The sequence below is a fragment of the Sorex araneus genome, chromosome 1 (genome assembly GCF_027595985.1).
Source record: "Sorex araneus isolate mSorAra2 chromosome 1, mSorAra2.pri, whole genome shotgun sequence".
NCBI classification, from domain to species: domain Eukaryota; kingdom Metazoa; phylum Chordata; class Mammalia; order Eulipotyphla; family Soricidae; genus Sorex; species Sorex araneus.
Genome location: NC_073302.1, coordinates 450,933,564 through 450,948,837, shown reverse-complemented (window position 1 = coordinate 450,948,837; position 15,274 = coordinate 450,933,564). Strand labels below are relative to the sequence as shown.

General features: G+C 58.8%; 1 protein-coding gene across 17 annotated transcripts in view; it reads left to right on the top strand.

Annotated features, from left to right (window-relative positions):
* Window positions 1-15,274, top strand: part of KMT2C (lysine methyltransferase 2C) — a 169,473-nt gene that overhangs the window by 118,881 nt on the left and 35,318 nt on the right. For 12 of the 17 annotated variants that reach the window (XM_055144984.1, XM_055145032.1, XM_055145053.1 and 9 more), the window contains 12 exons: window positions 867-1,079; window positions 2,028-2,156; window positions 3,221-3,340; window positions 6,452-6,582; window positions 10,366-10,543; window positions 10,736-10,840; window positions 11,132-11,179; window positions 12,081-12,218; window positions 12,301-12,333; window positions 12,409-12,516; window positions 14,691-14,808; window positions 15,014-15,228. In XM_055144984.1, coding sequence (XP_055000959.1) covers window positions 867-1,079; window positions 2,028-2,156; window positions 3,221-3,340; window positions 6,452-6,582; window positions 10,366-10,543; window positions 10,736-10,840; window positions 11,132-11,179; window positions 12,081-12,218; window positions 12,301-12,333; window positions 12,409-12,516; window positions 14,691-14,808; window positions 15,014-15,228 — 1,536 coding nt within the window. The remainder of the gene's footprint in view (window positions 1-866; window positions 1,080-2,027; window positions 2,157-3,220; window positions 3,341-6,451; window positions 6,583-10,365; window positions 10,544-10,735; window positions 10,841-11,131; window positions 11,180-12,080; window positions 12,219-12,300; window positions 12,334-12,408; window positions 12,517-14,690; window positions 14,809-15,013; window positions 15,229-15,274) is intronic. The other 5 variants (XM_055145073.1, XM_055145008.1, XM_055145083.1 and 2 more) reach the window with 3 other exon arrangements.

Genomic DNA, 15,274 nt, shown 5'->3' with positions numbered 1-15,274 from the left:
AACATAGTATGTAGCACTGTAGCACTGTCCTCCCCCTGTTCATCATTGCTTGAGGTCTCCACTGTGAGCCTTGTTGTCACTGTGTTTGGCATATCGAATACGCCACAGGGAGCTTGCCAGGCTCTGCCGTCAGGGTGGGATACTCTTGGTAGCTTGCCGGGCTCTCGAGAGGGATGGAAGTATTGAACCTGGGTCGGCCGCATGCAAAGCAAAAGCCCTACACGCTGTGCTATCGCTCCAGTCCGCATCATAGTATATAATATAGTATATTACATAGTATGGTTACTGTGTCACTATAACGTGGTTAGTTGCTCTGTAACAGACAGGAGACCTAGTTAACTGTGGCCCGTACGAGTTCATGCCACCAGGGGGCTGGAGCGAGAGCACAGCAGGGAGGGCGTTTGCCTTGCACGTGGCCGACCCAGGTTCAATTCCCAGCATCCCATAGGGTTCCCATAGCACCACCAGGAGTAATTCCTGAGTGCAGAGCCAGGAGTGACCCTAAAAGGAAAGGAAAAAAAAAAAGAATTGATGTAGCGGAGAGATAGTGCCGCGTGGGCTTTGGCCTTGCGTGCTGCCCCCACCGGTCGGGTCCCTGGCGCTGTAAGTGACCCCCAAGCCACAGTGACCCCCGAGCCACAGTGACCCCCGAGCACTGTGGGGTGGGACCCTAAAACACACAAACACAGGAGTGCCAGTAGGTACCGTGGGAAACCCGCCCTGACCTCGTCCTCGAGGGCAGTAGGGGGCATCCGATTGCCCCGGGCCAGCCCCGCGCCTGTAGCTGACCACTCGGGCAGCACTCCCTGCTTCTTGGCCGGAGGGGAGGCGAGTGGGCTGACCGGCCCCCGGGGCTGTCGTTCCAGACCCCCCCAAGACCTACACGCAGGACGGCGTGTGCCTGACAGAGTCGGGGATGACGCAGCTGCAGAGCCTGGCAGTGGCCGTGCCCCGCCGGAAGCGCTCCAAGCCCAAGCTCAAGCTCAAGATCATCAACCAGAACAGCGTGGCCGTGCTCCAGACCCCACCCGATGCCCAGTCCGAGCACTCGCGCGACGGCGAGATGGACGACAGCCGAGGTAGTGCCCGCCCTCGCCTCCCTGGCTGGCCCGCGGTGGGCGTCCTCTCGGGACAGAGCTGGCCACGGCCGGGGGCGGGGGGTTCCCGCTGCCCGGCCGAGTGTAGTGGACAGACGGTGCAGAGCACTGCACTCGGGCTTTGCACTGGGGCCCCGGGGCCTTCGCCTGAGACCACCAGGTTCGACTCCAGGACTCCAGGACAGAATGACCTAGTTAGAGTAGAATTGATCTGCGCGTTCTAGAAATGGACGCTGGCCCTGTGTCCCCGGGTGCATCTGCCCACAGAGCCTTCTAAACCACCTGTTCCCGGTTTGTTCGGAAATAAACAGCAGGGCCTCTAGTTGAGGTCTTTATTTTATTTTTTTATTATCATTTTTTCAGCAGGGCCTGGCAAGCTCCCCGAGGTATATTCGCTATGCCAAAAACAGTAACAATAAGTCTCACAATGGAGATGTTACTGGTGCCCACTCGAGCAAATCATGAACAACAGGATAATAGTGACAGTGCTACAGTGCTTATTTTTCTTTTGAGTCACACCCAGCGATGCACAGGGGTTACTCCTGGCTCTGCACTCAGGAGTCACTCCTGGTGGTACTCCGGGGACCATATGGGATGCTGGGGATTGAACCCGGGTCCATCGTGTGCAAGGCAAACACCCTACCCGCTGTGCTATCACTTCTTCCCCCAAAAAATATATCTTAAACCACAGTTTTGCACCTGACTTTAGCTTTAGTTGAGGCAGTGGGGACCTGGCGAGGGCCCCATGGGCAGTCGAACAAACGTTCGGGTGCGGGCACTCTGTTGGCCCTGCCCCGGGGCTCCGGAGCTTCTGACCCCTCAGGGCCTCTCCCTTTTCCCCCTCCCCGCCCCCTCAGCTGGGACCAGTGCTCTCGCGCTAGCCCTGACCCCGGTGAGCCCTTGCTGAGCTGTGCGTTCCCGTCTTCCCAGAAGCAGAACTCATGGACTGTGATGGGAAATCCGAGTCGAGCCCCGAGCGGGAAGCTGCCGATGATGAAACGAAAGGAGCGGAAGGAGCTGAGGGTGTTAAGAAGCGGAAAAGGAAACCTTACAGGCCAGGTACGTCCGCGCTGGCACGGGAGGAGCCAGGGGCCCCGACCGAGTCTGTTAGCGCCACCCTGCAAACATGCTTTTGTTTTTGGCTTTGGGCTGCGCCTGTACCGGGGGGTTCCTGGCTTGTGCCCATGGGATCAAGACCCCTGACTGGCACTTACTCCTGAGTCACGCTGCTTTTCTGTGACCGTTTGTGGCCTTTGAACGGCCTCCTTACCCCTTTATTATTTTTGTTTTCATTTTCTTTTTTCCTTTGAGTCACACCTGACGATGCCCAGTGGTTCCTCCTGGCTCTGCACTCAGGAGTCATTCCTGGTGGCACTCAAGGGACCATAAAAGATGCCGGGGATTGAACCGGGGTCAGCCGCATGCAAGGCCAACGCCCTCTCCTGTGCTATGGCTGTGCTATGGCTCCAGCCCCTGAGTTTTGTTTCATAAGCTTGGTTTTGTGCAGGAGTGCCAGTCAGGCACAGTCTGGAGGGGTGTGGTAAAGGCCTCCTGCCATGCCCCCTTTGGGTCACCAGTTGGCCTGGCGACCATGTGAGTCCCTGAGCTCTACCCAGGTCAGTCCATCAGCGTGGCCCATCTCATCCTTCTTGGCTGCGAGTGTTAAGAAAAACAGTCTCACCCGCTAAATTCCATTTGCCTCGTTCAAGCCCAGAGCTCAGAGACGAGTTCGCTGTGTGCGTTTTTCTGCCAGGGAGGGAGCGTCCCACAGGCTCAGAGCGGGCTGATGCAGCCGCAGCCCGGGAGACCTTCCAGCACCGTCTCCCGTGTCAGGAGCGACCACATCTGCCCTCGGAACCGCTAGCTCGCCCTGTGTGTGTTTGTGGTTTAGTCTGGGGGGGAGCGGGAAGGGAGCCGCATCTCAGTCTCAGCTGGGGTCTCGGGGCTCCCCAGCTGTGTGTGGGCCTCTGCGGGCCGCTCCTGTCCGTCTTCACTGGGTCTCTCCCCCTGCCCTCCGGGGCCTCGTCACTAGCTGAGCCCGTGAGGTCACTCGGAACGGGGCCTGCCCGGCAGACTCTTGGGCACTGAGCCCGTCTCGAACTGCCGGTTCCCCTCTTGGACAGGTATCGGCGGATTCATGGTGCGCCAGAGAAGCCGGACCGGCCAGGGCAAGGCCAAGAGAGGCGTCGCCCGCAAGGACTCCTCTGGCTCCATCCCCGAGCAGCGGCCCTGCCGGGAGGACGGTACGGTGGTGTCAGGGTTCCCGAGGGTCACGGAGAGCTTAGGGGTGGCGAGCACCGGCCTCAGTCCTGCTGGTTCTCTGTTCTGACCTTTGAACAAGCCCCTCTCTCTCCGTAGGAAGTGGATACGGCCAGGTTAGGAAACGAACACGGGATACTTTCTGGCCGTCTCGCAAAAGGCCTTTCCTTCCCATCATAGCTTCTGGGGATGAACGCTGGCCACTTTCCAGAAAATTGCCTGTCAGTTCAGAAACCTGTCTGCCACCAGGGCCTCGCCCCTGAGGGAGGCCCAGCCAGCCCAGCCACAGTTCCCGAGGCCCCCGGGGGGCTCTCCCGTAGTTCTGTGAGGGGCTCGGGCCAGTGGCTTAGTAAAATCAGAATGACCACACTCTTACAAAAAGGAGGCCCCAGGATGGACTTAGAGAAATCCCGCTCTGGCTTCGTGTGGCAGCGTAAACCCTGTGTCCACACGGGCAGTACGCAGGGCCCCAGGAGGCACAGCCACGGGGAAACTTGCCTCCTTGGCCTGTCCAGCCCGGACTCGATTCCTGGTACCACATACGGTCCCTGGACCCTCCAGGAGTGATCCCTGAGCACTGCTGGGTGTGGCCCCAAACCCAACAGGCCCCCACCCACCAAAATAAGTTGCAAAATGTTTGTGGCATGACATTCTTGAGCACATTTCCTCCTGTTTTGTGTTGGAAACATGGTGTCGGTGCCATCTGCCCTCTCCCACCATTACCCCGCACCCTGCCCCTCTCCCAGTCTCATCTGGTTGGCGCTGTGCCCCTGGCATCACTCGTGGGGCCGGCGGGGGTAGGGCGAAAGGCGGGCACCCCGTGGGGTCCTCATTGTTGGAGTTTGGTGCTCCCTCTCCTCTCCTATCCCAGGCCTTCGTTCTGTTCTTCCAGTTTCTTCTCTCTCAGCAGCCACCAGGTCTGACCAGTTGGTGGCTTTGCAGGTGGGAGGGGTGTCTGCCGGGGTCCTGCCCCAAGCCCCTGCTCTCCCTGTAGCAGACTGCCTCGGCCAGCTGCCCTTTGAGTTTTGTTTCCTACACTTGGCAGTGTACTGCAGTGTGTCTGCACACACAGACACATGCACCTGTGTATGTGCGTGTATGGATTTGGGGTGGTGCTAGGGCTTGAACACATGTTCGGCATGTGCTCTGACATGGAGCTCTGTTCCTCACACCAGGCATGTGTTCAACACACATACTCATGCTCACGCTCACACACACACACACATTCTCATGTACACGCACGCAAACACGCATATACACATACTCACATAGAAACAGACACACGCATTCAAGCACACACACTCACACACTCATACACACTGACACAAATACACATATACACATACTCACACGTAAATAGATACACATACATTCAAACACACATGCTCACACACCCAGACACACAAACTCATACACAGACACACACACTCACACATACAGATATTTACACACACACGCGCGCTTGCTTTTTTAAAACGCGAGGCCCTGTTCTTCCATCTGAACTCCCGTCTGGTGTTTGGGCCTGCCTGCTGGCCCGCGGCCGGATCCCCGGAGAGCAGCACCCAGGGTTTCTCCCCCGAGAGCGTTTGCTCTTTGCTACGGGAACAGGAGGCGCTGTTGCCTCCCGTGCCGTGAATCGTTCTTCCGCGGTCCGTGCGGTGCCGGCTCTCAGGGCCTCACGCCCGTGCTTGGTCTCCGTGCCCGCATGTGCATGGCTCCGCGTGACCCACTCCGGCCATCCGAGCTGAGACGGCCTGGGAGCACCCCCCCACCCCCCGTGTCCGGCCGAGTCGTGTCCCAGCGTGGGGGGAGGGTCTCTGTCCCTCCCCTCTGGCCGGGGAAGCCGCCCGTTCAGGTCTTGGCTCCGTAAAGAGCATTGCAGCGAGCAGAGGTGCCTCAGGAGCACTTTAATTCAGCTCACGTCTGGTGAACTTACCTGCGGACACCTGGCGCACACGTTCGTCCCTTTCATGGTTGGGACACACTGAGTTTAGGGCTTCTCCTTTTTTGCCTTTGAACGAAGCACCGTGTTGCAGGACCTGGTGGAATTTGCAGTTTGCAGCACTGGAGCCAAGGGGGTGGGCGGTGGGTGGGTGGGTGTGACAGGGCTGCTGGTTCCCGAGCCAGCCCGACTCCCCCATCCCAGGGGAGGCTTCTTAGCTTCGTCTCTGTGCAGCTCAGGACCCTGGTTTTAGCAGCGTTTTAGGGGCCTTTTCATTTTTTGCTTATTTCCTTGGTTCCTGCCTGACCTTAATTTTGGTCTCCAGGAATTCTTTATTTTCCTGGCCGAGTTGCAGGTGCATTTGAAAGGATTATTTGAAAACGTTTATGTGGGGGCCCAGGACAGTGCAGCCAAAGGCCTGAGCCGGCCCTGTGTGCGGGAGCCACACGCCCCCCGACAGCAGAGCACTCGTGTGCCCGTCCGGCCGGCTCTGCTCGGGGCCAAGCGTCTGTGAGGAGGCAGCCCGGCCCCCACACTGATTCAGGAGGACCCTGGAGTGCCTTCAGTCACTTCACTCATGCCCTAAGCCGTTTCTGATTTCGTCAGTTTTTCCGTTCACTTTATTTCCAATTCTGTGCCTTTTAAGACTGAGCATCGATAGCACATTTGTATTTTCATAGCCACAAGTTTTCACAATATCCATGTATTATGTTACTCAACTTTCAAGAAATCCCTGGATTTAGAATTGCTGGCCTGAGTGCGTATTTCACAACAGACGTTCATTGGGTTTTCCCAACAGACTAATTTGTATATTCCCCTCCCTTGTGAGCTCCTGGTGTTCTTTCAGAACAAAATGTTGAAGTCATGAAGATAGGCTTCGATTTGTGACTTCTAATAATGACACGGGGAGGGCGGCAGTCCTGGGAGACGGACAGGGACAGACACTGTGGTCCTGGGACTCAGTGTGTGTGTGAAAAAGCTTGTGTTGTCAGGTCACACGCTACATCTGACTTCCACAGTGTGTACAGGTTCATTCGCGGTGAATCCGGAGGGACAGTTAGCGCTTGTTTTCGTGTCGTGAGCCGTAGTGACCGGGCCGGGTTCCTCTGCAGTCGCAAGTGCCACGTACTCACGGATGTGACTGTGATTTCAGGCTGGAGTGAGCAGTTGCCAGATGCTGTCGTCGACGAATCTGTTTCTCTTACTGAGAACACTGAGAAAATAAAGAAGAGATACCGGAAAAGGAAAAATAAGCTGGAAGAAACTTTCCCTGCCTACTTACAAGTAATACTTCATGTTACCTTATTCTTGTCGTTTATTGATGAGAACTATGCAATGATGTAGTATGTTTAGAAAACGGAGCTTGCCATTTCTGTATTTTGAATCTGGCATTACGCATCTGTGGCTCTCACCTTCCAGGGAGTTGAGAAGAGGCATCTTGCCTTTTTGTGCTTTGATGCTTTCCACGAACTTTCCTAACCCCGTTTTCTGCTTCTCAGATCCCCCCAGGCGTGGGTGCTCTGGGCTTGGGGCAGCTGCTGCTCCCGCTGTGGCCCCTGCCCGGGCCACCCGCTCTGGGCTGCCGGTGGCGCAGGCGGGCGAGCGTTGACTGCTCCCTGAGGCCCTGTGCACTGCACAGACACGCAGTATCTTTTTTTGTTTGTTTTGTTTTGAAAACAGGCCTCAGAGGGGCCAGAGAGATCGTACATGAGGGAGGGCACATGCCCCGTGTGCTGACACTGCCGGGGTAATCCCTGATGCAGAGCCGAGAGTAGCCCCTGAGCATTGCCTGGGAGGCCCCTGAAGCAGTAAAGGAATAAAATAGGCTCGGGAAATCCTCCTCCTGTGTGCAGAACAATTGCGGGTGCAAGGAACCTAAAACAGTGATTCTGGGGCTGGAGCGACAGCACAGCGGAGAGGGCGTTTGCCTTGCATGCAGCCGGCCTGGGTTCAATTCCCGGGTTTCTGATTAGTGGGTGGAATGATGCACGTGGCTGTCCTGGGTTCAATCCCCAGCATCCCATGTGGTCCCCCGAGCACTGCCAGGGCTAATCCCTGAGCACAGAGCCAGGAGTAAGCTCTGAGCACCACCAGGCATCAGCCCCAACACCCACAGGCGAGTCAGTAAACTCTGACGAGCTCTTCGAGGTTTGATTAGTTAATACTCTTTGGGGGGCCAGAGGGGTAGTGGAGGAGTTTCGGGGCTAGGCTGGCCCGGCGCCCTCTGCTCCGTGTACAGTGCTGTAGGACTGCCAGGGGTCATGCCAGAGCACAGGACCAGGAGTAGCCCCGGCTGCTGAGCACGGCCTGGCGTGGCCCTTGCCCGGCGCACACGCTTCTTCCCAGCCAACTGTGCCTTTGGGAGCCTGTTCGTAGACGTGTGAGTGTTGGGTTCCCGAGGGTCTGTCTTGACTTAAGCCCGCCCCAGGCCTCGGGTGTTCCTGAGCTTCCTGGCCCAGCACTCGGGCTTCCTGTGCCCCCGCCCCCGGGCATTGCTGGGTTTGGGGTCCCATGTGCACGTGCGGCCTTGGTCCGGCCACTCTGGTTTCGTTCCTTCTCATCCCCTTGGCTCCCCGGGACTCACCCTGACTGCTGTGAGGAGCAGGAGCATCTGCACCCCTTGTGGAGGGTGAGGACCAGCTGCCAGGAGCTGCCTGGCGCACGGCCAGCCTCCGGAACGCGGCACCCCCGGTAGGCACTTCTCTGGGGCCTTCAGAGCCGCCGGGGCCGAGCCCCAGCTCTTCCGCCCAGCCACGCCCCTGACTCTACACTTACCTTTTTTTTTTTTCCACTCTTTTTGCTTTTTGGGTGACACCCAGCGATGCTCAGGGGTTCCTCCTGGCTCTGCACTCAGGAATTACTCCTGGCGGTGCTCGGGGACCCTATGGGATGCTGGGAATCGAACCTGGGTCAGACGCATGCAAGCAAACGCCCTCCCCGCTGTGCTGTCGCTTAGCCCTTACCTTTCTTTCTCAGAGAAGGTCCTGGGGCCTTTCGGGATGGTGCTGTGGCCAAGCGTAGCGCTCCTGGGAGAGGTGGGGCTGTTGCAGTTAAAGGTTGTATTCACATCCAGGCTTAGGGATCGCCTCGGAGTTAGCGGCTCGTTTGAGAGCAGGGGTCAGGTTCGGGTGACCTCGAGGGTCAGTGTTAGTTAGTGCTGGAGACTTGACTATTTGGAAGAAGGGTCTTTTGGTGTTTTTTTTTTTTGGCAAGTTTTTTGGTGGGTTTTTTTGCTGTTTTTTTGTTTGTTTGTTTTTTATTTTTTGAGTCCCTACCTAGTGCTGCAACTCCCAGCTCTGTGCTCAGGGATCACTCCTTGGTAGGGCTCTGGGGACCATACATGATGCCGGGGATCAAGCCTGGACCAGACACATGTGAGGAAGGGCCTTAAACTCTACCCCTGACCCGATTGACGGGAAAACCTGGGTGACTAGTCGATGAGACTGAAGGCATTAAGGAGCTGATCTCTAAAGTTCGAAGTTGATTGTTTTTTTCCTACTCTGTTTCTGGGCCACAGCCGGCAGTGCTCAGGGCTTACTCCTGGCGGTGCTCCGAGGTCATCTGGGATGCGGGGATCAAGGCAGGCGGCCCCCCACTGTAATATTCCCAGCCCCTCAGCCCTCTTGAATAGTACTGACATTTTAGCGGTGTGGAGATAGCCCTTCGCACCCGGCAGTCTGGCACGGGGGAGCTCTAGGTTTCTTTCCGAGTGGAAGGACACGCTCACTAGGCATTTGGAGGGACCCTAAGAGGGGACTCGGTGGGCCGGGGCCGCCCGGGCACTGCCAGCTGTGGCCCTGGAGGAGCGCAGGAAGATCCCGGGTCCCGCCCGCCCTTGCGTCTCCAGCCTCGCGTGCCCCCGCCTTGTTTCTTTCTAGAAGTCGGCATTGGTGCCAGTCCTGGTCCAGGCAGGGAGGCGGCTGGTCACTCGCTCTGCCACCATCCCTGAGCGCACACCCACGAGTGGCCCTTGAGTCCTACGGAGGCTGGCCCCTCGCCCCGCCGGAGACAATAGCAAAACCGCTGTGGAAACACCTCCCAGACCGGGGCGCTGGCTCTGCCCGCGGACGGCCCCTCCGCGGCATGTGTGTCCTGTCTCGATGGACTCTGCCGCTCGCCGCTGCGCCTCCCTTCTCTCTGGGTACATGGGTGTGGGCGGGGCTGTGTCGGGCTCAAGCCCAGGGCCGCACAGGGCGGGGCAGCTGTTCTCCAGCCTGCCTTCCGCCACCCTAGCTTTCGACAAGCAGCCTAGAATTTCAGCAGCCTTTGGACAGATAATTCCGCAGTTTTCACTCGGCATTACCAGAGGCCTGTTGGCGGCCTTCCTAGGGTCTCTGGTAGGAAAGTGCTCCGTGGTGCTGGTCAGCTGCCAGCGGTCCTGGTCAGAGGGTCCCTTCCCATGTAGACTGCAGAGGCCCAGGGTTGAGAAGGCACAGGCTCCTTCTCTGTCCTCTCCAGTGACCCCTAGGCCGTCTCCCCAGACCCCTGACGCTGCTGGAAGCACGGCCTGTCGTGACGGGAGGGACTCAAGCCGCAGACACCTGCTGTAGCGCAGTCTGGTCTGAGTGACGCCAGAAGCTTCCCTGCTCCCACGTGTTGTTTCCCTACCGTGGCGTGAGCCTGAGCGCCGCTATTCGGCCCGGCCAGCCCCGCCTCCGCCCCACCCGCCCCGCAAGCTTGAGTTGTGCTGCAGCGTGGCGGGGTGTCAGTTAGCCACTCTGAGGTTGCCGGGCCTGATTCCCCGGGATTCATGGCTATATTGCAGTTGCCCTAAGCGTATTGGACAGAATGGTGTGGTTCTCTTTGTGACTTTTTCAGTCTATAGTAAAACCAAAGTAATTTTAAAATGACGCTATAAAAGAAACGACATTTTACTATTTTGTATTTGTTTCCTTTTAAAAAAGCTTTTTAATTTTGTTGCTTTTTTTTTTTGTATTGCCGCTATCACATTTCTAAATTGTGAATGCCGTGCTTTTGTGTTGATTTTACTGTATCAACGATGAGAACCTGTTTTGTCATGTTGGAGCTTACGACTGCATCGGTCATTTCGCGTGTGCTTCTCTTTAGGAGGCTTTCTTTGGGAAAGACCTTCTCGACACAAGCAGACAGAAACTGCCGCTGGATACCCTCTCAGAAGACGCCGCTCAGCTTCCGTATAAAACAAACCTGGGCGTGGGCTTTTTGGACCCACCCTTAGATCCACTCCTCAGTTCATCTTCGACTCCAGCCAAACCCGGAACTCAGGGTGAGCGGGAACTTGACGGGGTCCGTCTGGGCCACGTGTGCACCCCTGCACCCCCAGATTTCCCCTCCCCGTAGCTGCCTTCGCACGTGTCCGTCAGAGGTTCTGTGTTCGTGAAAGGTGCCGCCGGCCTTTCCCGCGGGTGCTGAGAGCTGTCCAGGGGAGGGAGAGCTGACCTGTGCCGCTTCTGCCCAGGCTCTGCTGACGACCCGCTGGTGGATATTTCCGAAGTATTAAACACGGACGAGGACATCCTTGGCATCATCTCCGATGACCTTGCGAAGTCAGTGGACCCTTCAGGTAGACACGGGCACGGTTTCCTTTGGGCTTTGCTCGACAGGTGTGTGGGGGGCACAGGCTTCATTTTGTCTTTTCCTGGAAACGGAGAAAAAAGGGTCGGACATGGTCAAGGACTCCTCATTGCATCTGCTCCACTGGCTTCTCCTTCCCCGGAAAGGGGATCGCGGGGCTGCCCCCTCCTTGTCTTTCTGCTGCCTCGTGGTCCAGGCCTGGGGCTGCCCCGTTTGCTTTGAGCCCCACTTGCCCGCCCCGGTGGTAATCATCCATTTTTATCTGGTTTGGGTCTTGTAGGTCTTGGTTTGTGCACTTTCCAGGGTGAGAGCACACCTTTCCCATTTGGTAAGAGACAGCTGGGTGACAGGTCACTAGACGTAGTCTCTGTGTAGCAGTTTCTGTGAGCGCCCGTAGGTGCATGCTGTGTGTCCCCGTGCTGACATGTCACTAACCCGTGCTTGGCTCTTGCTGTGTGTGTGGCTGACGCCCAGGCGGCCCCCTGTGCTGCCAGGACTCGCCCATAGATGCCCCCCGCCCCCGCCCGAGTGGTAATGTTATTGTTAGTATGCAATCTGTGATATTCCCGTCTGCTGTGGCCTTGATTTCAGATAGAAGATCAAATAGAAACTGAGTTTTCTCATTTCCTGGTAGGAGTGTTGAGAAATCCTCGGGGAAAGAGTCGTTCAGCGAGGTCGTGGGACGCTGAACATTAGATGGGCTTGTCTGTTTCGTGATTGCAGAATCTTTCAAAACCACATTCTCTGGTGCAGTTACTCATGAAAGGACAATGTTGGAGCGTTTGGGAGCTTCAGAGCTTTTCCTTTTGTGAAACTGCCTCCAGTGTCACACGCTGCAGTTCATAGTTGAACTGTGTATCTAGTACTGCGCTTTTCCAAGTATTTCTTAGTTTCTTTACTCAGTACTGTATGCTAAATCTTCTCAGATTCTTACCGTAAAAAGACAGGGCTTTTATTTCCCTCCTCAGGAGCGAAAGAACGCATTTGGTTCTAAGCTGCAAGTCAAAAAGAAAATTATAGTTTCCATTAAAATATAAGCGTTTAGTGCCGGCACTTGTAGGGACGTTGTGCCCGATTTGTCCTACTTCGCCGCCCGGGTTAATACAGGCAGTTGGTTGCGAGTCACGTGCTTCTTCCTGATGCAGCCACACTGTCCATGCGGTGAAGTAGCCTTGGGAGCTGTGTGCCCGCGCCCGGCCCCCTTCTTACTTCTGTCCTTGCTCCCCCAGCCGGGCTGGACGTCGGTCCTGGCGCTGACGCCCCTTCCTCTCTGCCTCAGCCGAGTGTCACCCCGAGCTCTCGACCTCTGAGCGCAGAGCAGCTGGACGGGCTCCTGAGTCCTGAGCTGGACAGGATGGTCGCCGACGGTAAGCCGCCCCCTGGCCGCGCACCCGGACCCCCACGTGGCCTCGGGCAGCGGTGGTCACGGGCCTGTCTGTCTCCCCGCAGGGGCGATCCTCGGGAAGCTGTACAAGATCCCAGGTACGTGTCTGAGCTCGGAGCCCTGGGCCGGCCCAGCCCGCCGGCCCCCCGGTCTTACCGGCTTCTCTCCGCTAGAGCTCGGCGGCAAGGACGTGGAGGACTTGTTCACGGCCGTGTTCAGCCCCGTGACGGCGCAGCCGCCCCCGCCCGCGGCCCCGCAGCTGCTGCCCCCGCACAGCCAGGGTGCGTGCCCGCGTGGCGGTCCCGGGGGAGGCGGCGACGGGGGTGACCCTGGGGTGGTCTCGGGGGCTGCCTCTCCCCTGCCCTGGCCAGGGGCTCCAGCGCCTTCACCCGCCGGCCTGTGTGCGTGATAGCGCTGTGGGGGGCTTCTCTCGCTGTCCAGGAAGCCGTGGCCTACCGCGGCTCGCCCTGTGACTCCGGGTGGGGTGCACCCGCAGAGCCACTTCCTCTGCACACACCGTGCAGGCGGGGTCAGGCCCAGGCGGCCCACACCCGGCTGTGCTCGGGGCAGCTCCTGGAGGGGTCCTGGGGACTGAACCTGGGCCGGCCACGCCGTGAAGTGGATTTGCAGGATTTCCTGCCGGGCAGGGAGACTGATGCTGAGTTTGTGGCCACCGGGGGGTCGCATGTGGGTTCCCCGTCCGTGTCCTCACCCGTGTGTCCGAGGCGCGGTGTGGAGGAAGAGACGGCGTTGAGGGAGCAGCAGTGCTAGTGCGCCGGTGTCTCCTGGAGAGCCAGGGAAGGTCCCTGGAACAGACTCTCTGAGCCGGGCTTGCTTGGGGGAGGGCCGGGGACAGCGTCCTCCAGCGAGGACGAGGAAAGGGAGTGTCAGACTGCCTGGGGGGCGGTGCCGGCTGGCCCGGGTTTGATCCCCGTGCTCGTGCCCCCAGGCCCGGTAGGGGGTGACCCCTAAGGTAGAGCTGAGGGAGCCTCGACAAGGAGTGGAACCCAGCCCGCACCAGAGGGCAGCCTCTCTTCCTTCCCGTCTGAATATCCGCGCTGAGCCAGGCCTGCCGGGCGGGTCGCGTGGTTACCAGTAGAGAAAGTCTCGCTCGCCCAGAATTTTCACTGAGGCTTGGAGCGGATAGTTCTCCCCTCAGAACAGGAGCCCTGCTTCTCCCAGAGAGCCGGGGTGCTGAGGCCCTGTCCGGGGCGCTTTGCCATCCAGCTGACCAGCCCTGCTGGGAGCCAGGTGGCGCCACCAAGAGCCCTGCTGTCCTGGTCCGTCCCGGGGCTGTGAGCGTGTCCCACGGGAACTGCTCCGGGCCACGTTCAGCTGGGCTTCTCTCCGGAGCCGCAGTTTCCCTTGGGCCTCCGGGAGCTGAGTCCACATCCGTGATCTCTCCAGGAGAGCGAGACTCTCCCTTGGCGAGAGGTTAGTTCTGTTTTGCCAGAAACTGCCCAGGGAAGCGCCATTGGCGCCTGTCCAGGTCGTTGAGCCGAGTCGATGATGTCGAGGGCTTCCTCGAGCAGGGGAGAAGCAGTGCTTCCTGTGGGAAGATCTGTTTCGAAGGCTGTGAATAAGCTCTGAAGCTGAGGATGCAGCTGGGGCCCACACTGCCAGGGGCGGGGCGGGGCGGGGGAGGGTAGCTGTGCGTGGGAGGGTAGCTGTGCGTGGGTGACCGCTCCAGAGACCGAGATGCGTCGAGCTGGGCAGGTCGGGTCCGTGGGAAGGAAGAGCCGGCCTGGGGTTTTAGTTGGAACACGAGTAAAATCATGAAGGAATGTCTCAAGACTATAATGACAGCGCAGAAAAGTGTCTGGTCAGGCATCGCCGTGGTAGGGCTGGTGCGGGCGGCAGCAGTGACGACTGTCCACCAGGCCAACGCGAGGCCTGTGCGGCCAGGGCTCTCCCCAGAGAATGGGGTTGCCCGAGCCCGCCCTCCCAGGACTGTGCGGCCTCCCTTCCGCCACCCCCGTGGAGGCCGAGTGGGCTGGAGGCTGCCAGGGACCACATCCAGGCTGGCTGCTTTTGTAACGGGGGGTCACGCCCAGCGATCGCTCCTGGTGCCTCGCTGGGAGTCACGGTGGTGTTGGGACCCTGTGGGACGCCAGAGCTCCAGCCCCGGGGGCCGGGTGCGAGCCGAGCTCCCTTTCTGCTGGCCTGTGGCTCCAGCCCCGGGCGGCGCATGCTCAGCGCGTCCCTGGACTCTGCCGACAGCCCCACGTCTGAGCTCCGGCCGGCCCTGGCGCGTTCCGGGCCCAGTTCCCAGTAATGCCCAGCAGAAACAGGACGCAAGCTGGCCAGGTCCCAGCGACGGAGTGGACACTGCCGGCTCCCTGTACCGGACGCAGGGGGCGCCTCAGTGTGACCCAGTCACGTGGTCACCTGGGAGTTCTCGGCCGCCGTGTTCTCGGGGGAGTCTGCACACTGACACCCCCCTCCTTCTCTTCAGATGTCTTCTCCCGGATGCCGCTCATGAACGGCCTCATCGGGCCCGCGCCTCACCTCCCGCACAATTCCCTGCCTCCGGGAAACGGCCTGGGAACCTTCTCTCCGTACGCGGACACCCGGTACTCAGACCTTCACTTCCCACTAAGCCCTGCGTAGCGTTAGTCTCTCGCTTCCAGCCTCTAGATTCCTGGGTGTCCTCAGGCTCCGTCCTCGGTGTCAGGATCGAGCGTTCTCGTCGTTACGGGGTTCAGTCAAGTGGCTCTTGGCCGTGGTGTCTAGAAAGGCGCGTGTGCGGGAAGTAATGCTTTGTATATTGTTTGCCAGGGACAAAAATCCAGCATTTAATTCCATGGCAAATGATCCTCACAGCTCGTGGGCAGCGTCCACCCCCGCCGTGGACGGCGACAGTGACACCATGTCCAATGCGCAGAGAAGTAGCCTGAAGTGGGAGAAGGAGGAGGCCCTGGGCGAGATGGCCACGGTCGCCCCAGTGCTCTACACGAACATCAACTTCCCCAGCCTCAAGGAGGAGTTTCCTGGTAAGGTGGGGCAGGGCCTGGGGTGCTGGGGTGCTGGGTGCGCTGT